The sequence below is a fragment of the Pleuronectes platessa genome, chromosome 13 (assembly GCF_947347685.1).
Source record: "Pleuronectes platessa chromosome 13, fPlePla1.1, whole genome shotgun sequence".
In the NCBI taxonomy this organism is placed as follows: domain Eukaryota; kingdom Metazoa; phylum Chordata; class Actinopteri; order Pleuronectiformes; family Pleuronectidae; genus Pleuronectes; species Pleuronectes platessa.
The window spans coordinates 22,964,933-22,989,567 of NC_070638.1; the positions used below are offsets into that span (position 1 = coordinate 22,964,933).

At 41.7% G+C, this 24,635-nt stretch overlaps 1 protein-coding gene across 1 annotated transcript in view; it reads right to left on the reverse strand.

Moving 5' to 3' along the window:
• LOC128454895 (cadherin-18) overlaps positions 1-24,635 on the reverse strand; it is a 153,209-nt gene that overhangs the window by 37,047 nt on the left and 91,527 nt on the right. Inside the window, exons 5-8 of the mRNA XM_053438488.1 lie at positions 9,028-9,195; positions 6,953-7,140; positions 3,286-3,539; positions 10-146 (exon numbers count right to left, since the gene is read on the reverse strand). Coding sequence (XP_053294463.1) covers positions 10-146; positions 3,286-3,539; positions 6,953-7,140; positions 9,028-9,195 — 747 coding nt within the window. The remainder of the gene's footprint in view (positions 1-9; positions 147-3,285; positions 3,540-6,952; positions 7,141-9,027; positions 9,196-24,635) is intronic.

Here is a 24,635-nt window from a genome sequence, read left to right on the forward strand (position 1 = left end):
TGAACTTACCAACTTCTGCAGCCATCACCGTGATGTTGTGCCATGCCCTTTCTTCCCGGTCCAGAACCCCAGTAGTCCTGATGATGCCGCTGTTCACCCCAATGGTGAAAAACAAAGGTCTATCCTCTTCATTGTCTATGAAGTACCTGTGATAGAGAAGATAAAATGGAGCTGTTTTTAAATACACAACTTTTGAGATCATAAGATAACACAGGAGACATTGCCACATGATCCTTGTGCGCCGGAGAGGTCCACAGAAAGTCGTCAACACCAATTCATTGATGGTGGTTATGAATTTTGAAGCCCTGTCATTTTGACGTAACATGTTAAAGCTTTACATCACTGGTTTTTGCTTTTTGAGCCTCTGAAAGACCTGAGGGTCAACATGTAATATACCCATACCACTGGCATGCCAACATGGCAGCCAGGCTAGATGATCTCAGAACGTACAGTCTGATGTTTGTTAAGCTGGAGTGACAGCAGCATTTTTTTTAACTTTTGAACGTTGATGATCAAACCTTGGATCACTGATCGGTTACTGGTAATTGCTAGCAAGTCAAGCTTCCCTTGACTCACCGGCACTATTTTGAAATAAATTATATTGCACATCATTATAGACATGTGTGCAGATGTGTGTAGCAATTATATGGGCAGTAGGTAAAAAAGCAAATTACACGGATTCATCGTCTGTGTATAGTGCAGTAAGTGTGAAGGTTTTTCACAATTTATGCTATTTGTCAGTAAGTAAATGCTAAGATTCCTCAAGACCCAAACCAAGTTCCTGTGCTCTCTGTAAGATGCCCTGCTCTGTCTCATTGCTTATGAGTTACAGTTTAATTTACTTGCTTACAACTGCTACTTATTAAACCATGACAAGGCTTTCACACTTTATGTTAGGCCTCTGCAGTTTTCGAACACCCTTGGAAATAGAGGGGTTGTGTGAGGGGTTTCAGTTGGTGTCAATATGCAACTTCACTGCAAGACGTCACTTAATGCTCCACCCTGGACCCTTAAGTCCAAAGAATATTTTGATCAGAAATGTATTTAAATTTAGGTAGATCACCTGGGGGAAGTGTTAATCAAATTTAAGAGGGAAAAACTGTTATAAATATATGTATATATTATATACATAGTCATGGTACTTCTGCACCAAGGAACTCAGAGGTTGTTTGTGTCCATGCTGTGATATGACCCAGAGGAGCTGCTCCTGATGTAGTGCCTATAAAGATCCTACTTCCTCCTAACACTGTTGCACTTTATATTTCCCCACCTGACTTCCTTCCTTGTTCTCACCATAATAACTACAGTCGCTAGAGGTAGCCTGATCATAAAATGCAACTACAGGTCGTGATGAGCTGCTTGCTGAGAATGATCATTTCAGTGGATGTGCATAGTCTACTTTATTGAAGTCACAAGTACTGCCAGTGCATAGCTGTGTGGAAGAACCTGCATTTGATGACTGTGTTTCAGGTAGAGCATCTCCTTTTTTATTCTTCTGCAAATCTTAAATTCTTGAAAAATGTAGGTTTCAAGTCTTGCTGTACTTTGAAGGGAATTGAAATCATGAATCCCAAACTTGAATTTTTTTTATTTGAACAAGTATTAAACTTTTTGGCCGTATCGTCTAGCCCTATTTCCAATGATTAGAAAGCTGATGATACAGCAGGATTTTCATCATGAATTCCCTGTAGCAGCCGATTGTCAAACAGATAAACGTATCAAATCAAACTTCGAATTATACTAATCAAAGGGCCACTGTTGCACCATGGGTTGTGGTGTACGCGGATGGGAAAAACATAGTGTCCAAACAGATGTCCAGTTTCTGCGAAAAGCGTGGTTTATTTAACCAAACAGCGAGCAAACAAAGAACAAAGAAAATTCCTGTGCCTCTCCCGCTCCGGTAAAAAACCATTTGCCCACCCAGGTGCATGCTGGTCCCTTACCGACAGCCTACCTATATAACTTCAGGTGCCCCCCTACCGTGCCCAAATGAAACAAAACACAAATAATAAACAAGAAACACCTAAAGTAAACAAATAATAAACTAGAATACTAATAGAAATCTAATCATAATGAAATCAAGCAAATTGACTGAGAATAACCAAAAAACTAAATACTCACTAAACAAAATAATAAACTAAACAGCACTAAGTACTACAACTAAATAAATAGCTCCAACATTCCCTTTAACATCCCGGATGCAGTGAGCATTCGTTGTGACATGTTTTTCATTGTGAATGTGAGAATGAATGGGAATGTGATTTGTAATAGTAAATGAGTGGTTGCTGAGCTGAGTATAAATACAATCATTTACATTTATCACTTTTTTTTTATAAGAATGTACCTACAGCTACCATTACAGTCAACATTTACTGCCACACAACAGCATTGCTTTTTTATTTTTTTATTTAGGCTTTTTTTAAAGAAATTTCCCCCCCAACATAATTAAAATTGACTATCCCTGGTTAAAATATATTTCAACCACAGTTTGGTAAGGACAGATAGTGTGAATGGCTACAGTAAGGCAACTTGAAAGCCTGTTCAAGGTTATGAAAAGACCGGTTATAGTTATAAAACTCAGGAGTGCTACATGTCCATCAGTCACCTTTATCTCCACACCTTAACAGTCCACATTGCTATATGTCGACTGTACACAGGGAACACTACTTCTTGTAACGAAACTGAGCACTGGGATGGACTGTAAATTGTAGATATACTTTTTAAGGACAGTGGACAAGTCAATCTACAAAGAAAGCACAATAGTCCTGTCGTGGGACCTTGCGAACAAAGTCTCTATGATGTCAACAACTCCAATGTGATGGCCCTGGAATAAAACTGTGTTTACAACTGCAGCTCCTGCCCAGGACAACTCCCAAGTGCCAAAACACTAGGCTACAAATCCTGATAAGATCAGGCCCAATGCACACCAGTATCACTTAGCTACAGAAAGAGAAAGAGAGCATAGAACTACAGATGAATTTTGGGCTTGGCCCGTGGCCATTGTTCACCTGCGAGTTAGCACAGACTGAGCCACAGTAATTATCATAACACACTGTTCCTTCTTTTTGCAGATACTGAGGGGACAGGGGATGAGAGGAAGCCCCACTGGGCACTTTGTCCTTTGCCAAAACAGACACGAGAAAACAAGTATTTACAGAGTGGTGGAATACTTTGGTGAACCTGAAGCCTGCTTTCTTGTTGGGACCCCTGGACTCCAAATTATTCAAGACAAACACACGGGAAAACACTTGCACGCACTTCATGTCTCCTACTGTTTCCTTTTACCTGACAGCGCTGTTGGTGCTGTCCGGGTCCACGGCAGTCACAGTGCCAACCTGGGTGCCGGCAGGTGAGTTTTCATACACATCCATAATGTAGTAATCCATGGAGAAGACAGGAGGCTCATCCACATCCCCCACAATGACCCGCAGCGATGTGGAATCCTTAAATGGTCCCAAGTGGGAGAAGCGGGAGTCTGGGTGTGTGTTGGAGCCTTCAATATTGAGTGTGTGCACTTTTCTCTTCTCATAGTTCAGAGGCTGCAGGGGAAACCGAAAACATATTAATCACACAAAGGACACATTTCACAGAAGAGACAATGTAGAAATTACACAAACCAGTCTGGTTTCTAAGCCTACACCGGCCATGGAAAGACTGGTTTAGTTTGGTTTGCAATAGTACTGATGGATGCGTTAATGAAATGTTGTTTTTTACTCCAGATTCAGATTTCAACTGCTTTCACTCGAAACCCGGCGCTAACTCAAAACGTGTGCTCAGATGTTTTGATGCTTGAAAGATTTCCTGCGTTCCAGCTTCAGCAGGACGACATAATTGGTGCTTGAATTTTTTTATACTTTAGCAAAACACCGGTTTCCAGTAAGTGTACTTCAAGGTAAGAAAGACAAACAACACCTTCAAGGAGCAGGAGATTGAGGGTCGGACAATTTCACTCTACCTGGCATTCTTGTTGGTCAATTTTGACAGCATTGTTGCACAAAAAAATCCAAGCACAGAAGACGACAATCAAGAGCGTAGCAGAAATCTGAGAGCAGACGTTTAACGAGCACACAGAAGCATGATGAGCATGAGGAGAAGAGTTAAAGCCTGTCCAAGCAACAAAATGTCAAGAATGCAAACGCATAGATTGACCACAAGCAGTGCAAATCTTAGCAAAAACAGAGGCTATTTGAGTGTGAGAGAAGGTTTTTGAGTCAAGTTACAATATGCTTTTAAAGATAAAAAAAACAAACTCTTCATATAATTTGAAAAAGTTAAGTGAAAAATATATAACAAAAACAGCTTTCATCAGCCTCCCTTGAATTTGCTACGATGATGAGTAAACTTCACAGAGCTTTTCTGTGAACAAACTTTATTCTGTAGACTCCTTTTTTAGTTTTGGACTGAAAATACTTGACATTATTTGCAGCAATAGTCTCCACAAACAAAATCTATCCATAATGTTTCATAAAAAGGTTTGATGTCCCCAGGTTACAAAGTGTTTCTACATGCTGACAAAATCAAACGTTAAACTGTGGCGAGAAAGTGAAAACAATTATGGACTCTTCCTTTTTTCTTTTTCTGTTCCAAAGTTTGAACAGCTGGAAAACAAGTAAAAAGAAAAGAAAAAACACTTTTTACCTGTGGCTGTGAAAATCCACAGGACAGGTTCCCCCTCTTGTTATAGTTCAAAAGCTACCGAGGATAATCCGACACAGTCAAAGAACTGTCTCTGCAAATCCACACATGCCAGTCTCTCAAACTGTATAATTTCCTGCCCAGTCAGTATTTATTGAAAAGAAGTCAAGTTTAGAGTGAATGAAAAATACAAATTTGAGGCCACTTGCACTTAAATTAAATGTTGGTGTCTCCAATATGAGAAGCTCACTCATTGCCCAGCCCATGTGACTCAGAATGTGAAATCATCAATTCTCTTCTGTTTCTGACAAGGAGGTTATGTCTTTGTCTCAGCTTTGTTATAAATCAGCAGAATTATACAAAAACTGGATGGACTATTATGAAACTTGCAGGGAGGATTGGGTAAAGGTCGGGAGAGAACCCATCAAACATTGGTGCAGATCCGGATCAGCTCCAGGATGAAATGATCATCAGGCATGTTTAGTGAACTGATATTTATGTGTGTAGAATAAGGTGCAGAACAAAATAAAAATCCAGATCTTGTGAATTAAATGTGGTTTCATAAGGGGCCTGTTGGGCCACGTAGGAGTTATGAACTCTACTGACCGCAGTTCTAGTTGGTGTTTTGTACAGTAACTGACTAAAGTTTTGTTTTGTGCCAAAAAATGAAAAGATGCACATTGAGAGAAGATTAGATTTTCCCATTTAGTTTTATGTCTTTATGTTTTGGAAGATGCGTCATAAAACTGCAATGGCGCTGTGATTCAGGACCATGCTGAGAGTCATCTCTACACTAAATCTAACAACAGTAGTGCTGCATGTATCACGTAGGTTTTTTTCAAGCTCATTGTTAACGCAAATGAGAAAGGATATAGAATTACCACACTGCAGTTGTATGCCTCAGCTAAGAAGTGCAATTTCTGTGTTCATATTTCTAAATACTTTTTTTCGTATAAAGTTCAATGTGACATTAACGTTTCACCACTAGGCAACAAAATCTGTTTATCTTTGAGTTCAAGTGTAAGATTGCACCAAATGCGAAGACATTTCCTCAAGCTGATCTTAAGATAATTACATAAACCTACTTTGTAAGGTGTAGTACAAGTAAATATTTCAACCAAATTCAAAGAAATTCTATCAATGACCTTGGGTTGATCATTTTCCAACACATCGTGGAAAATGAAGCAAAGTAAGTCATAAATTCAAGAATAATCCAATGTACGTAGAGTTCCAACGTGATACCCACGTCTTGTCTTGAGCTTTTAACAACGTTTTGGTATTTAGCGTCCTAGCCTTAGCCTCACGTCTTTTGGATACCTCTGACTTGTCTTTGGCTTTTTGTACACCGAACCCTGACTGGAATAAACAACCATTGTTTTTGGAAACTGGACATTGTCTCAGGGTTGTGCTTTTGGGTTCTCGGTTTACGTGCAAAGCCTTTACATGGTGTTATATATATATGATAGAGATTGTTTGTAAGTTCATTGTGTTGTTATCAAAATATACCATTATAATACTATAATATATATAAAGCATTTTGGCTGAAGCAGGTATATCATATTCTACTTACTCCATGACTGGTGGGGGGGGGGGGGTCACTCTCACTTCTTGTGAACACTGCTGCTAAGGGACTGATGGACGCTTCATCTATTTTGTCAAGATTCACATTCTACTTGTTGTAGCCTTAAAGTGAAGGTCTTTGTTTTTATCACAGAGACAACAGTGTCATGTGTGCACCCCTGATTCCTTGCTTTCAAATTGTTTGTCAGCAGCATTTGGTGCTCATGACCACTTGCAAAACACACCATTGATCGGCAAAGTTTCAGCTAGACGGAAGGTAGCAGTAGAAGAACACGTATTCCCTTAAATATGAGCGGGAGCAGCGCAACTAGTCATTCACTTTTAACACCTACTCTGTGTAAGCAATCATTCAAAGGAGACTTTGCAGTTAGTGCATTGCAAACAGTCACTGCACTGCTGCCCACATCTGGAAAATAGAACCATGCCCAACTTCCCTTTTCTGTGTTAAATATCGTGCACTGCAATTACAGGACAAGCCAATCACAGCATTTTAGCCACAACTGTAGGACTGTTTTCTGGCATCCATGTGGATGTTACACATGCCTCAGTTTTAAAAGGATGAAGAATCACAGTGCTGGTCAAAGTGAGCTGCCGGGACAGTTGTGAAAGAGATGAAAGCACAAGCTAAAGAGGAAAGTGTCAGTCTGTTCTTTCCTGCTCCATCTTAAACAGTCATGTTATAAACTTACATCCTTCTCCAGGCATCAGTGTGTGGGTGGTGATCTCTGATTCCTACCTGCTTGAGATGAATGATTCCCTCTCTGCCGTCAGCATCAGTGGTGATGGTGAAGATGGAGGCTGCGTCTGCATTAGTGATGCTGTAGGTCATCTCCGCATTCTGCCCCTCGTCCTCATCGTTGGCTCTGATCCGGCCCACTGTCTTCCCTAATGGAGCCAGCTCTGGTACATACATCTGGTAACTCTCTGCAACAGCAACACAACAGTCCAATATTTGAATTTGAGGATTATCTTCATTATTTATGATTGATGATGATTATCTGCTTAAAGTGGCTGGATCTCAAACATACCAAACGTATCCACTCCTCAGGCAACCTGATGGTGGCATTAAAATGTCGATGTTTATGTTTTAGCTGATAATTTCAGAAACACAGGTTTGAATCTTACATTATTGTGGTGTTAAAGTCAATGGCCCATGCATGACAAAAAATCTCATATGGTTTAAGACAGCCAAGTATAATTTGGTGCACATGAACAGAGGAGAGATTTAAGCTTTGCTCTGCAGTATTGTTCCATTGAGCCAGTAGGAGTCTGATCAATATGGACAAGGGGTTAATGGCAAACTATCACAACAACCAAACATTAAGCAACACAGCAAAGTTTTGCATAAGTCATTTGGTAACTCCTCCATTTTCACTTTAATTTTTTGCTCTAATTTAATTTGGACTATGCTGATAAAAGCTGCCTTATAGGAGGTGACACACTCTCAGCCTTTTGTTTTGTACAATACATTCAAATTAACAGCATGACATTTCTAGTTTAAAAAAAAATACTATCTAGTATTTATAGTATTTTTCAACAGCTGAACAAGGCGAGCAGGGCAAAGTTACTGAACTCCCATTTAGCTCGAGTGATGTGGCACAAATTGGTGAATCTAACTTAAAGTGTAAAATGCTTTAGGTGGTGCATAAGACTGGAAAAGTACAATAGAACAACAATCGAATAGAGGCAGCAAAAAGCTGTACAGTAAGTCTGGCTAACAACATCATTTGGTCATCAAGCGTGGAATATGATAACAAATCACAAACCACAGGGTCTCAGGAGACACATGTGGGACACATCCTAATGCCAGGTGTGAACAATGAATGCAAGTAACAGAATGGTGCTCCTCTCTAGCCAAAAGAACATGTTTAATCCGTGTTAAATAAATAGCACCTAATGTGGAACATCAGCATATCAGTTTGCATTTATCGTTAACATTATAGTATTTGTTACCTACGGCTGCTATACTGCATGGAAAGTTTATTTTTCATTGAATCCCTACAACCACTGGCAGGCAGCAGGGCAGATTCTGTGTGTTGATAATTCTACACACACAGTACAGTGAGATGAGGCACTGCTGTCCACTGTGTTTAACATGCAAACAGCACTAAACCACCGCCACACAATAACCACACATGTCTATGCACATCACACCCTTGGGCCGCTGCTGTGTATTCAGGAAACAAGATTGCAGGTGCGCTCAGAGACCCCCACTCAGGCTGTGCTCCCAACTTCTACTGCTTTAAAAGGAAAACAGGGCCCAAGGTTATCAATGTAGCTTATCCTAAAAATGTGGCTAGCTGAGGAGAGGTTTTCATACTTTGACCTGTCATGTTTAGCTATAGATCAATGAATATTCTATGGATTAGACCTGCGTGTAAATTATTATGTTTCGAGCCAAATATGAATGTTTGGGTTTATAGATACTTTTTATTTAGCTGTGAACTATCCCTTTCAGGTTGTTTTCCCCAGTGTTAGCAGTGGACACTGTGATGAACAACCATCAATAGCTCCCCACCTTCGTCAAATGATTTCTCAATCTGCTGAATTTCCTGTATATGCAGTAAAATGTTGCCGAAGCTTCTCTTCATTTATAAAAACGGCTACAATTTCCCAAGGTTAATGGAGAGTTACTCTCTCTCGATGTATGTATATCAAGATAAAATCTTTAATCATGCATCTACTCCTCTTAATTTTACTGAATCACAGCTACAAAACATATGGTGCATAAACACAGGAGAAAGATTAGGCGGACCTCGTTGCTGTCAGAGATAAATTACGTATCGTGAAGGAGCAAGGCTGGAAACTTACTCTGTGGAAACTTTGGGGGGTTGTCGTTGACATCCGTGAGGGTGATGTTGACCATAGTGGATCCAGACAGTCCTCCAACAGAGCCGGCCATGTCTTTGGCCTGGATCACCAGAGCGTAGTGATCCCTTGTCTCTCGGTCCATGTTGGACATTGCTGTTCGGATGACACCTGTTGTAAAGATGAGAGGGCAAAGTATGTTTACACAATGTTTAATCTGGTAATACATCATAAAAGTACATCATTATAACTGTTTATCAATGCTGATTAGAGTGACTCAAGGATTAATTCACCAAATAAGAGTACTGTAAAATGTGGCTTTTTAGAAAGGTTTTAAAAAGAAATGACAAGAATAACACATGTAAATTCTTTTGTTATCTTCTGAAACTTATTCATAAAAATTAGAAATATTACAGAAGAAATTACATTGAAAAGTGTTCTGTCATTTCTCGAGCTGCATTCACGATTGGATCACAGAGGACATATAGGCTAAAAACATGGTGTAAATTACACAGTTCCGACTTGAATGTTGGGGCATGTGGACACTTGGATGACACCACAGGAGCAGAATGAAGGCATTTCATGTTTTTTTCAGTAGTTTTTTTACGTTTGAAAAATCGGTTACCATTTACTTCAAATGATGGATTTGGTTGCAACGTTGTTTACCCCTGAAACTCCTAAAGTGTTTTGTTAAATCCCCCCCCCATCAGTATAGTGGTGAGGAGATAATGAGTGATGAGATGAGAAAATGGAGGAACTACCCAGTACTAGTATGGTGTTCCTAATAAAGTGTGATGTTCTGAGGGGCACCATTTTGATTATCAATTGAATGTGTTTCTTTGAGGTCTCTGGATTATTGAGTCAATTGCACATTGATGTTGGAAATAGAAACACTCCAAGTTGGATGGCAATGCTAACACGCTGATGCTTACCCGGTAAAAATAGCTGCCTTCAAAAATGGGGTCGTTGTTACAATGCTCAAAACAAGAGCCCATTTTTTAAATCACATGCTTTAATGCTAAAAGGGTATTATTTTCCACATATATTTTTAATAAATGGAAACTTACATATTGAGGGAACTGATATCCATGTGAGTGTCTGTGGTCCAATAAAAAATGTGGGTATAGTGGTTTTTATTGGGATTTTTTAAGGGGACTGCTGGACTCATAATACCAACAGTCTCACCTTTGCATTTTATCATTATGTCTTTTCATTTCTTGCATTATGTTACAAACTGCTGATTTTCTAAATTGTTAGCCCCTGTGGATTCTAGATGCAGGCGGTCACTAAGTGTGGCATTTATGTTGCTTGTGTAATATGGTGCCTCTCTAGCGGAAGCCTGGTACGGCAGCTCTCGCTCACTTATCGCTTATTTTTCTGTCTAACATCTAATTTGGCTCTTTTTTTATTGTTTTTTTTCATCGCCCATCGTCTTTGGAGTAGTTTACTCGGGCAGCAGCATTTCCACTGCTGACAAGAAGAGACTGGACAGACTGATTAAGAGGGTGGTTTAACAGAGGAGGATAGTGAAGCTGTCTTTTCTGATGGACAACCAGTTCCACCCCCTGGAGGACACCATCAAAGCACTGGGCAGCTCCTTCAGCCACGGACTGATCCACCCTAAGTGTCTGAGTGAGAAGTATCGCAGGTCGTTCCTTCCAGCAGCAGTAAGACTTTAAAACCAGCTCTGCTCCCAGTAGACCACACGTACCTTTAATGGACTTCTGCACTTTAACTCAAGTTTCACTTGTTAACTGTCCAATATTCATATCTGTCTGTGAAATGTAATGGCTAATGTGCAATCTATTTCACTGTACATATGTTTCCACTGGTAATATTCTGTTACCCTGTATATGAGTTTTATATTTTACATCCCCTTACAGTTTAAGTATTGCATGCTGCATATTATTACCTTTACTATTACTGATGTCTATTTTGAACAGTAACATTGTCAATTTCCTGGGCTCATTCTAAATTCACCACACAGACCAGATACATTTTACTGGTTAATAATATATTTCACTTTTCATGTTTTACATTGCCTCATGAAATATAGATGGCATTATCAATATTAAAGGCAATTTAATTAAAATAACCTTGTCTTATTTAATTTGATCTAATCACCCATTGTATTCTTAAATTGTTTTAGGAAATGTTTTAAACAATAGGAGAACTTGAAAACTAAAAATAGATATGACACCGCTTGGATTCCTGTTTGCTTATTGCTTCCTCAGTCCTATTTGGTACAACACGTTTTATATACATGTAAAGTCAGAATCAGTCTGGTCAGGTCAAAATATTACTTCTCAAAATGAAATGTCTTTTCATCATCTATGCATATTAATATTTGATAAAAAACTGCATTGTCTCAAATCTAAAAAATGTATTACTGATAAAATAAAACAAAAATGATATGAAATCTTTACAAAGTTGATGAGCAAAATTGACTACAAGGATGTTTTAGGGGGCTGCTCATTCAGTACCATAAAACAATCAATTTTAGATGTATTCATTTTAAATAATTTTGCAGTCAAGACGTGCAGCCAAGAAACAATGTGTTTCCTCCTGTAGCTGGTACGTTTGAAATGAACTATTTTCATATTTGAACATATATGTAGCTTATCCGTGTATATCAGATCACACCACAACACGTAAATGATGGAAAAATTTACGTGAATTCAAGATGTGACTATCTGACTCTAAATGGATCACAAGAGTATTCAGAGCAGCTGGGTTGTCCTAGAAAAAGTCATTTTATATTAGTTATATTATTAAAGATGAAACCACAAAAGTATGTATAACATAAATAACAAAAAAAAACACTTAAAAAGGCCGAACCCCATATGTGCGTTAAAGGCCAGTTTGAGTAAATGGGTCCTAGCTTCTTAAAGGCCTCTACAGCAGAAACTGCAGACAATATGTCTGAAAAGCATTCCACAGTGTTGAACTGATAAAAACTTATAAGAGTTGTTTGAACAATCAATCATCCCTCTCATTTAGCTGTTTAAAGTTGTTAACCAACTGGTCCTTTATGCCAGTTTCATCAGGCCTAAAAGAGACACACAGTTGAAAATCAGCATTAAACCGGAAAGAGGTACTTTACCTGTATTTGCTACAATGTGTTGGGCAACAGCCCAGTGAGTTGACCAGAAAATAGGTTGTAAAAGTGAGGCCTGTGAGCCGAGATGAAGCCAGCTAAAGTTTCCCTCTAAAATCAAGCATGGAGATTGTATCTTCTGGTGGTAACTTAATCCCTGGGGTTTCCCCAGAAACCCCTTCTCTGCTCCTGGCCGCTCCCACTCTGATCTGACCTCTGACACTCAATTGTCTTAAAGCCAGCATCATTCCATGATCACACCTCAAGGAGGCTGGCCCTCCTCAGGTTAATAAGAGGGGCTACTCATCAAAAATCGCGGCCATTTCCCAATTCCCTGAAGTTAGAGCTGACCTTTCCAGTTAGTTGATCCGGAGGTATTTTAGGGAGCAATTACAGACGTTTGTTTTATGTTCATTTTTTTCTTTATTTCTTTAGTCAGTTAACGTTTTACTTTGATAGAGACTATTTTTGTTTTTTAACTTGAAAAGGCCGCGCACAGGAACTCGCTTGCAGGCCGAGCTCAGAGACTTTCTTTCCACAATCCACAACTGCGCCACAGCTGTTCATCCCTGCAAAAGAGACGAGGCAGAATTCCGTCGGAGCAGTGTTAATTTCGTTGACGAAAACTATAACGAAAAATATTTGTTAACGACCCTTTTCCCATGACGAAGACGAGACGAAGACGTAACGAAAACGGATCTTTGAAAATAAAAACTATGACTAAATCTATTTTAACTTTCGTTGACGAGACGGGACGAAAATGTTGGTGGTTGACTAAGTCACAATAATTTTTTTAACATCATCGTATCAGGCCATCATGAAGTATCAGTAGCGGGCGAGTGAGTCTGTGTCTGTGTTTGTGTGTACGTGTGTGTGCCTGTGCGCTCCCAGATAGCGCACCGGTCCCGAGGCTCCGCCCCCCGCCCCGCGCACTCGCTCAGGGAGACACAGTGAAAGCAGAGCTCGTTCTCGTGGAGCAGCCGCTCACTGACTGGTTGCTTCTTAACTATGGAAACAGTGAAAACACAGAGTTTCTCTGGTCTCAGCTGCTCAGAGATCAGCGCCTCAGCTTCTTGATCAGAGCAGAAGCTGCAGTTGGTTTGAACCGAGCTGCAGTTTCTGTGTTCGCCTCCAGTCTGAACTGCTCTCACTTTTTGTTTTCACATTTAAAACTAAATATATATTTTTAAGCTATTAGGCTGCAGCTATATGTTTTTATAGAAAAGGAGTTTAATGTGGCTATTAAATGTGACTAAAACTAGACTAAAATGTAATTAGTTTTCGTCGACTAAAACTAGACTAAAACTAAAAAGGATAAAAATTACTAAATGTGACAAACTAATTTTCGTTTTCGTCAAAAGACTAAGACTAAGACTAAATCAAAAATAGCTGCCAAAATTAACACTGCGTCGGAGAAGGACGAAGCACAATACCGTCGGAGAAGACGAACGAGGTTTAATTCCGTTCTAAGAGCAGGAGAAATTCGCTCTATCCGGCCCAGCACGACGCCCGCTGCCACAGACGGACCAGCGGCCGAGCTTGAGTTGCTACGATCATTCACTGGACTTCCGGAATATCCGCACGTCACGCGCATGCAACACCGCGAAGGTCACAGTAAGAGGCTTTATTGTCTGGGCAGAGACTAGTATTTATACTTAGCGTGTCATTTTATTTTGAGTGTATTTTTGTTTGTAGATCGCTGATCTGTTTTAAGCCGTGTAACGCACGACGAACTGAGACTTCACATCCGGTTCCTTTGTCTACTGTGTTTTGAGAAGCGCGCGGTAACAAGCCGGCGCTTCCTTTTAACGTGTTACCGTCAGAGATATTGTGCGGAGATTTACATCTGTTAAAAGATAAATCTCACGTAACTGGACTGCCCGCTTCGCCGGAAGTTTTGTCTCTGACGATGTTTCTGATGTCTTTCTCTCTCTGATCTCTCTCTCTCTCTCTTTTCTCTTGAACCTGATCTTGACTAAAAGAGCCTAAATTCATCTCGACGCCGTTCGGCGCCAGAACCTGGAGATAAGAAATCTCTTTGTCTAGAAATATTCCTTTTTGTAACTGGCGACCGACCGCCATCTTGTCTTCGACCTCATGTCGTCACAGAGGTCATAAACCTCCATCTTGAAATCACTTGAACGTAACCTCTTGATTTCGGCCAGACGACGTCACCACGTGACCTCGTCACTAGGCCATAGCCACTCCCCCTTCTCTTTCTTACACACACACACACACACACACACACATAGAGACATAGCCAGGCAGACACACCCACGACCTCACACACACATAGATATTCAGTATCACATGTGTGACAATTGTGATAAGTGCTGCTGCTGCTGTTACCATCTTTGAAATATTGGAGTTTGTTAAATGAAGAATCATTGAAATAACATTAACTTTATTTCCCTTTAATAAATACTTTTGTAATTAAAGTATTTGTATTTCTGTGATTATTTGTGCATATGTATGTGAATACAGCTGGATTACTATAGCCTGTGCTCAAACTTAAAACCCTTCATTGTTTATTATAAAATCTTTAATATTAAATATTGAGATTATTAATATAACTTATATCATTTGAGACTGATATTTAAAGATTGACTTGTTGGTCCCTGTAACCAGGGTGGTGCCCCGCGACGATAAGTAATAATTACAGATTGTTTCATTCTTAATTGATAATTTTATTGTTTTCATTAATTATTTAACTATTATTAATTGATAACCGTATAATTTCTAATTAATTATTTTACTATTCTTAATTAATAGCTTTATAATTTTTGATTATTTTTAATAAATAATTTTTATTTTAATAATCATGTTTCCTCTACAAGCACAAGCTGTGCTTCAACAGAAAACAATACCTCATGAGAGATTTAAAGACACTAGTCTCATGTGTGTTTGTACAAATTGCAGTGCCCTGTTCAAATTCATTATGACCTGTGGTCTGGGCCAAGGTGATTTATTACTGTGGATTTACATCCTTTTAAGAGCATCTTTTTTAATGAAAGTCTATGAGAGGAAGGATTCAACAAGGAGCAACTCCAGAATTTGTTTAAACTTTAAAATTATCTCGAGATGTTGGACTTCAAAAGTTGTGGACTGTGGTACCAAAGTGTTTTAAAGCAACTGAAACCTTAGGTGACAGCCATATTTAGACTTCAAATCAGTGTGAGGGTTGTTCTCAACCACTTTTTACACTAATCCCAGTCTGTGACAGTTTAGACCACTGTCCCTGTTTGGCTGCCTGTCGGCGGCGCGCATTGATGGATGGTGTGAGCGGCAAGGCCCTCAAGCATACATTCTCTTTGTTCAAACACTCACAAACAATCTTACCCGCTCACCACGGCTCTGTACTGCAGACTAAAAGAGTCAGGGTGGGGCTGAGGGCTTTAAATATGGTGTCAGGAAATACCTGCTGCAACTGATTGGACTGATTGGCCATGTTTGGGCCAAACCATTTTCCCTTGTGTCAAAGGGGGACACTGGACATTGACATTGGACATTAATGAGTGACAATTTTAAATGTACTAGTGAAAATCACTAATCTGCTAAATGAAAGTAACATTAACATGCATGCTGTATTTTTTGATGAGTGTATTCATGGTTGGTTGGCAAAATGCTCAGTATTATAATCCCCCTGTTGATTGGGCCTGTCTAGTGGGAGGGGCCATGGGGTATATAAGGGGTGAGCTGCTGTCCTTCTGACAGTCTGCTGCATGCTGTTGCCGGAGGAGGTTGTCGGTGTTGTGCAGGGTGCTCAGCTCTCCACGGAATATCTACTGAGATGTTTGGGTTTTGGCCTCCTATGTATGTTGTGCACTTATTTTGACACTTTGGGAGAATAAATGTTGTTATAAACCAATTTGCAACTGTGTGCCTTGCCATCTTTGGGTTTGAAAGTCCAGTCTTTTTAAGGTTACATTACCTTCACCCGAGGCGGGGTGTGACAATTGGTGGCAGTGGTGGGATGGCAGGCCGCAGAGGTTTTAACAAGCCTGGCAGAGGCAGAGCGAGAAGTGGGTTACGATCCCAAGTGTCAGTGCTAGCAACTACAGAGAAGGCTGAAGAGGTGGCCAAACCGAGGGCCATGGCTATGGAGCTGGAAGGGGCGGCGGCCATGGCTGAGGATCGTGAAGGAGTTGGATGGAACACCGAGGAGTCTGATGAAGATGTTCAAGGATATGAGAACTTGGGGGCTAGGCCTAAGCGGGACAAAGAGGGGTCTAGAAAGGCTAGGTGGTCTGCTGAGCCACCGAGGCCTACAACAATGCCAGGTGAACCTACACTGGTTGACATGTTCAAAGACTTTTTGATTGGCCAGCAACGTAGGGAGGGTGTATTGGTCCGGGAAATTCAGCAGTTAAAAACTGCCATTACAGTGCCCAACATAACCGCCTCACCTGTTAGCCAAAATGCTTACCCTCCTCTTAACCTACCTTCTGATGGTAGTCTTCGTGTGCAGATGCCTACAGACACACAGACACACACACACACAGCCACTCCCAGATCTCAAGCTTCAACACCAAATCCCCCTCCGTCTCCGTCCAGAGATTCTTCCCACACACCGCTGCGTCCAGGTCCAAAGATGCTTCCTTTCCAAGAGGGAGAGGACATTGAGAACTTTCTTGTGCGCTTTGAGCGGATCGCTCGCACCTGGGGCTGGCCTCCGTCTGAATGGGCTTGTCGGCTCATTCCCCTCTTGACGGGTAGAGCCCTGGATGCCTACTCCGCGATGGAGGAAGACGACTCCAACGTCTACGCTAGCCTTAAAGAAGCACTCCTTGCAAAATTCGACATCTCTCCTGAGACATACAGACTTCAGTTCCGGTCGACCTACATACCTCCTGGTGAATCTCCCAAGGAGACTTATAGCAGACTCAAAGGACTTTACAGAAGATGGATCAAGCCAGAGCAGCGGTCCAAAGAGGACATCGCTGAGCTTCTCATTCTTGAGCAAATGCTTCGCATGCTTCCCGACGAAATGAAGACCTGGGTCAAGGAACATGAGCCAGAAGATGGACTTACTGCGGCTAAGCTTGTAGGCCAGTACTTGAATGCTCGCAAAGGTCTCAGAATGCCAAGGTATACCCGAGTAGCAGCCCAAGGGGCAGCTGACGTGTCTCACAAAGGAGGTGAGCACAGAGCCATTGGTCCCGTGAGTGTTCCAGGCACCTTTGGGGAGAAGAAAGGACTCTGGAGACCGGGTCCAGTGAAGGATCTCATCTGCTACCACTGTCAACAGCCAGGGCATTGGGCCTCAGTCTGTCCTCTGAAAGGGCCCAAACTGTCCAGCTTCTGTTATGTGCCACATCCATCTCTCCCAGCTTCAGTTGTGGCACCGTTCCTAGCACCAGATCCTGAACCTGAGCTTGAACCTGACACTGAGCCTATTATGATCCCAGCTCGTGTTAACGGTCGTCAAGTGCAAGCACTACTTGACACAGGTAGCTCTATGACACTGCTTAACCATTCCTTTGTCTTGCTTGGCAATCTTGACTATCGGCATGCCACCGCCATACAGTGTGTCCATGGTGATCAAAGAAGATATCCAGTGACTGATGTGACTGTCGTCATTGAAGACCAGGCTTTCTTGCTTCGTGTGGGGGTTCTTGAAAACATGCCCCATGACATGATCTTGGGCAGGGACTTACCCATTCTCCCTGACCTTGTGCATCAGGCACGCCAGAAGCGGGTGAAGTCCAATTCAACCCCAGCCATTCAAGAGGCTTATCCAGTACTTACCCGTTCCCAGACAGCCAAGACAGGGCTGGAGCCTCTTCCTGACTTGGACCCTTCTTTATGCCAGGCTGGACAAAAGGGGATGCTGGCACGGGAAGTGGGAATGGAGGATGCCGAAGAGGATACAGATCTAGCCATGCTTACTACATCACAGCAACCTGACGTGAGTCACTTGCCTGCACAACCAGCCCTTGAACTCTTGCAGGTGTGTGAGGAGTTCCCAGACCTTTGCAGTGGAAAGCCCGGGAAAACTCCATTAATCGAGCATGTCATTCGGTTAAAGAACCCTACCCCTATCCGTCAACGCCCATACAGGGTGCCTGAGCGAATGACGGAACCCCTCAACAATGAGATACAAACCATGCTGGATCTAGGAGTGATCGAACCCTCAGACAGTGAGTGGTGTAATCCCATTGTTCTTGTTCCAAAGAAAGACAACACTATACGACTCTGTAATGACCTACGAAAAGTGAATGCGGTTTCTAAATTCGATGCTTATCCTATGCCACGAATTGATGACCTCCTTGAGAAACTTGGCAAAGCTGTGTTCATTACCACCCTTGACCTGTGTAAAGGATATTGGCAAGTGCCTTTGGAGAAGGAATCAAGGGAGTACACTGCCTTCCGTGGCCCAGAGGGTCTCTATCATTACACAGTCATGCCGTTCGGACTCCATGGAGCCCCTGCCACTTTTCAGCGGCTTATGGATCGAGTTCTGCAGGGATGTGCCCAGTTTTCTGCGGCGTATCTTGATGACGTGGTGGTCTTTAGTACTTCCTGGGAAGACCATCTTATTCACCTGCATCAGATCCTGTTCCGGATCCATTCCGCTGGCCTCACACTTAACACCCAGAAAGGTGAGTGGGCCAAAACGGAGGTTTGCTATCTGGGCTACCATCTCGGCAATGGCCAAATACGTCCTCAGGTGGACAAGGTGAAGGCAATCCGAGACAGTCCTAGACCACGGACAAAGAAGCAAGTCCGGTCATTCTTGGGGCTTTCTGGGTGGTACAGGAGATTTGTGCCACATTTCTCTACCATCACGGCTCCTCTTATAGATCTGACTACCAAAGCAGCCCCTAATCCAGTGAAATGGTCAGAAAGATGTGAAACTGCCTTCTCCAATGTCAAAGCCATCATGTGCTCTTCCCCGGTCTTGCAAAGTCCTGACTTTAACCAAAGATTCCTTGTTCAAGTCGATGCTTCTGGTGTGGGCCTTGGAGCCGTCCTAGCACAAGGAAAGGAGGGTGAGGAATGCCCTATTCTCTATTTGAGCCGTAAACTGCATCCCAGAGAAACTAGGTACTCTGCCATTGAAAAGGAATGTCTTGCAATCAAGTGGGCATTGGACAGCCTTCGGTATTATCTTCTTGGAAGGACCTTTGATTTGGAAACGGACCACCGGGCATTGAGCTGGATCAACTCCATGAGGGATAAGAACTCCCGTGTCACCAGATGGTACTTGGCATTACAGCCATATTGCTTCAATATTACTCACAGAGCTGGAAAAACAAACTTGCTTGCCGATTACCTGTCCCGCCTGCCTGAACTTGCAGTTCCTGGAGAGGAGGGAGGTGATGTGACAGTTTAGACCACTGTCCCTGTTTGGCTGCCTGTCGGCGGCGCGCATTGATGGATGGTGTGAGCGGCAAGGCCCTCAAGCATACATTCTCTTTGTTCAAACACTCACAAACAATCTTACCCGCTCACCACGGCTCTGTACTGCAGACTAAAAGAGTCAGGGTGGGGCTGAGGGCTTTAAATATGGTGTCAGGAAATACCTGCTGCAACTGATTGGACTGATTGGCCATGTTTGGGCCAAACCATTTTCCCTTGTGTCAAAGGGGGACACTGGACATTGACATTGGACATTAATGAGTGACAATTTTAAATGTACTAGTGAAAATCACTAATCTGCTAAATGAAAGTAACATTAACATGCATGCTGTATTTTTTGATGAGTGTATTCATGGTTGGTTGGCAAAATGCTCAGTATTATAATCCCCCTGTTGATTGGGCCTGTCTAGTGGGAGGGGCCATGGGGTATATAAGGGGTGAGCTGCTGTCCTTCTGACAGTCTGCTGCATGCTGTTGCCGGAGGAGGTTGTCGGTGTTGTGCAGGGTGCTCAGCTCTCCACGGAATATCTACTGAGATGTTTGGGTTTTGGCCTCCTATGTATGTTGTGCACTTATTTTGACACTTTGGGAGAATAAATGTTGTTATAAACCAATTTGCAACTGTGTGCCTTGCCATCTTTGGGTTTGAAAGTCCAGTCTTTTTAAGGTTACATTACCTTCACCCGAGGCGGGGTGTGACACAGTCCTGCAGGTTATACTCTTCAAATACATATATCTTAAAAACTTAGCTACCAGCCTCCTCCCCCTCAGAACATACACATCTAACCTGCAGGAGATATTGCTCTTGAGATCCAATCCATTAATTCACAGGTAGAGAGCGGTTCAGCCTCCATTGAATGCCATAAACTACAAGGTGATGTTCTTTCTTGCTTTAACCATTCCTGCAGCAGGAAGAGGAGCTTCTGTTTACTACTTTACTTACTCTTTATCTGAGATAAATTGGTTCAATTATTTTGCACAGTGGGGTACTTATATACATTATATACTACTGGGCCGTTTTGTGTTGGTGAAATGCCAGGTGTTATAAAACTATTTACTTTTTTCTGACCCTCGAAATTAGTTTTACCTGTCTGTGTTGTATTTTGGTGCCTATGTGCAGAGCAAACGTGGGCTGGCGGGGAAAAAACAGGTGGGACGTTCATTCAGCTATTGCCAGTTGTTGGTATTATGGTAGAAGTGCTTGAAACAAATGTCTCAGAATCATGTCTGGAGCTAATTTGATGATTTTGCCCTCAAGAACAAACACAATACTTCAAGCATATGCAGAGCAACACTAGAATGATGCAGAAAATGTTAATAAACCAATTTAATTAGACAATCCCCGCTCAGAAGATGCAGCAGCTGCATTTAAAATCTGCATACGGTTAATGAGTTCTCACAGGAGCATCTGTAAATTAGTCTGCAATGATCTATAAAGGGATGTAAGTGATTATTGCTCTATCTGTTATCCACAGCTGCTTTATGCTCTGTGAAATGCTTTTTCAGTTCATGCCAAGTCTGCCTTCATTAGAGGGGATCTATTAGGCTTTTCCCTAAATTCTGTCATGTACATGTTCATATTACAGTGTTTTCTGCTAAATTAATTCAATCGATGCTGCTAACGAGCGTGCAAGTCCTCGCACGTCTAGGTCACTCACACGTGCAACAGATTCCGAGTAACAGGTACACATACCAAATAGTGTCATAGTGGAAGATAAGTTAAAGGGGACATATTATGATATTATTTTGACCAAAATATGTTGCAACAGATTCCGAGTGACAGGTACACATACCAAATAGTGTCATAGTGGAAGATAAGTTAAAGGGGACATATTATGATATTATTTTGACCAAAATATGTTGCAACAGATTCCGAGTGACAGGTACACATACCAAATAGTGTCATAGTGGAAGATAAGTTAAAGGGGACATATTATGATATTATTTTGACCAAAATATGTTTCAGACAATTCATTAAGACCCCAAGGAACCATATCAACTTGTGGTAAAATGGCATAATATGTCCCCTTTAAGAGAGAGAACTGTATTGCATGCCACAACTCCAGCTTAAACTATGAGGTCAGATTTTTTGCATGGATGGTGAAAACATAATGGATCATAGTGCAAGCATGCAGTAGCTCAACAGCTCCACAGAGAGCATGGCTGCAAATAGTGCTTTACACACCAAGTTAGAGATCTCTTATGCTATTATGATAAGTTGAAATTGTTCATTGTTCATTTTAGCAGTAAAAATTTGAGCCATAACGGTCTATATAATTAATGGGAAACACTGTATTTAAACATTTTAAATAATGTGGTAAAGTAATCCCAGTAGGACAAAAACTCATGCGCCACACTTCTCAGAAGGCAGCGTTTGTTCTACTTCAGCTCGTCATGGATTTCTCTATAAGGTAATCCTCTCCAGGCACAGCTCCTCCTCAGCTTCAGTTACTACTAGTTACTTTGTTTTACAGTTTTACAGAGGAAGAAGCGGTTCTGTTGAGTGCTCAGTGTAATGCCCCTCGGCAAGCCTCCAGATGTTTGGCCAATTAGATCATAGTAGGCTTTTAAAGAGTCCTCTAAAAGGAGCAGTAGCTAATATTGCCTGTTACACTCAGAGCCTAAACTGAGCGTCTGCATAACAGGTCGTCTAAGATAAATCAAGGACCTATTTTGAACTGTGAACTACGTAAAGCTGGATTTATATCACATATATACATATCAGTAGCTGGCTAAAACGTGTTACTCTCCCTGTTTATTCTATTTATGCAAACAGTTGAGAAAACTTGTATGATTTGCTGGAGAAGTCATGCTATTTTTTCAATGTGACGAGGTTTCAGACGCTCCAAATCCCCCTGGCATTAGAATGTGATTTGGGTGCTTGGATTACAATTGGATAGTGCTTGACCACTTAAATGTGCAGGTGTTAATATACCCAAGATACACTGAAGATAGATTGTGATCCGTTTGGCCAAACTACCAGAGGTGGGAGACGAAGTGATCAAAATGGGCAGTAATACATAATAGCATATGACAATGGTTCGACACAGCTTGGCAGCCATTAGCGAGTAAACACAGAAAGCAGACAGGTGTGGACGGAGTAAAGACGAGACCTCATGAAAGGCAGACAAACACAAAAACAACCAGCTTCATGAATGACTATCAATTCCCAATTCTTTTATTTTTCTGGGGACCTGTGCAGACGAGAGGAGCTGGTGCAGTGAGCAGGACAGAGCGACAAAATCTCACTGTGGACACATATTAACACAAGGTGTATATAACCAGGTTATCCTCATGTGTAGAGAGAGAGCATCTGTACATGGAGTCAGAGTGCAGAGAGTGTTTATTAATCACCACCCCCTCTGACCTAGTATATTCTCCTTCACTCAGCCCTTCCGCGCTTTGTGCTGCTGCACATACATGAACCAGAATAGCATGTGTGTGCTCATGTGTGTGCTTGGACACAACCCACACAGTCTGTGCTCCCACTCATACGAATCCCTTAAGGATCATGTCATAACAACTATGCATTTGTTCTTGTTTTTAAAATTGGATACTGTTTATCATTCTAAAAACGTTCAGAGCTCCGGCATATTCATGGTATCATTGTAAAGAGAATACTCTTGAGTTTTCCTTCTGCTCATTATTCCTGAACCTATTGCAGTTACGACACATATTTACACATATCAGTGGACTTTTGTTCTCACATGAAACTGGGATAGTATTCAGAGTTCATAACAAACAACCAGCCAGGGGAGACATACCCCTCCTGAATATAAGTGAATCTCTAAGCATGTGCATCCTCTGAATTTGATGATAAACCCCTCTATTGTGTCTTCTAGAGTGTTTATTATTGAAAATAGCTTTGTGACCAATTTGGGGTTAAGATGTTCATGTCCTGTTTTATATTTAAGTTAATTATTTATGTGAGCAACTATTCAATAGAAAGTCAAAGTCTCACTCTCTTATTTCACACAGTAAAACTAATGGACTAACAACTGTATTTATAGATGACACCTATGACGCCATAAACATGTGTTTTCTGCGTTGCTGTTCCTCCTCAGGTGTACTTCACACCAAAAGAGCAACTGAGTCCCAGTGGCATGAGCTAGTGGAGGACCTCATTGTTTGAGTGTGTTCTCAAAATGCACTTGCAGTCCACTTGTCTACTGAAGTCAATTACTGGAAATGCAGTAAGTCACACATGTACTATATTCAAAAGGAATATTTTGTGTGCGCCGTACGGTTTATTTTCGAGGTGTGTGATTTTAAGAGTTCGTGTCTCGAGCATGCGAAGCAAAGGTAACGGCAAAAGTAGGAGCCTGAAGGAGTGAAATCTAGTAAAAATGACCTATTTCTGAAAAATATCCACACTTAGAAGGTCTGAACTGGTTCTAACAAGGACAGAATCACATACACACACACAAAAACACACACACCCTTTCTACCCTTACCCTGCACACAGTTCTCCCACATGAGATGAAGGCAGTGTTGAGCCTGGAGGCTCTGCTCCACTGCATTACTCGCTTCACAGGCTTACAAAGCAGAGAGCCATCTGGCCTTATCAGCCCCTTTAGACTGAGCACAGAGATACAGTGCAGCCTGGTCAGGACAGGCAGCACACATTATGCACCTGTACTACACAGAGGGACCGGGAGAGGGACATATCCGGAGCGACAGACAGGGACTGAGTAAGTAAGTGAGCAACACAGAGGACAACAGGAAAGAAAGAGAGAGAGAGAGAGAGAGAGAGAGAGAGAGAGAGAGAGAGAGAGAGAGAGAGAGAGAGAGAGAGAGAGAGAGAGAGAGAGAGAGAGAGAGAGAGAGAGAGAGAGAGAGAGAGAGAGAGAGAGAGAGAGAGAGAGAGAGAGAGAGAGAGAGAGAGAGAGAGAGAGACATGGACTGAAGGAATCTTGTCTTAGCAGGGGTGGAGGCATAGATCAACTCGGACAGGGAGCAAAATCAACACTGAGACTGGTGGAATTAGTTTTCACTAGGTTTTATTTTTATCGCCAATGTTGAATTTGATTAGAAGGGACATATTTTCCCAGACGGCTGTATAATCCATGCTTCAGTTCTCTTGACAGAATGACATAAAACTGGCCTACACCAGCAGAAAACCAAAAAAGACCTTGAGCCGTGCACATCCTGC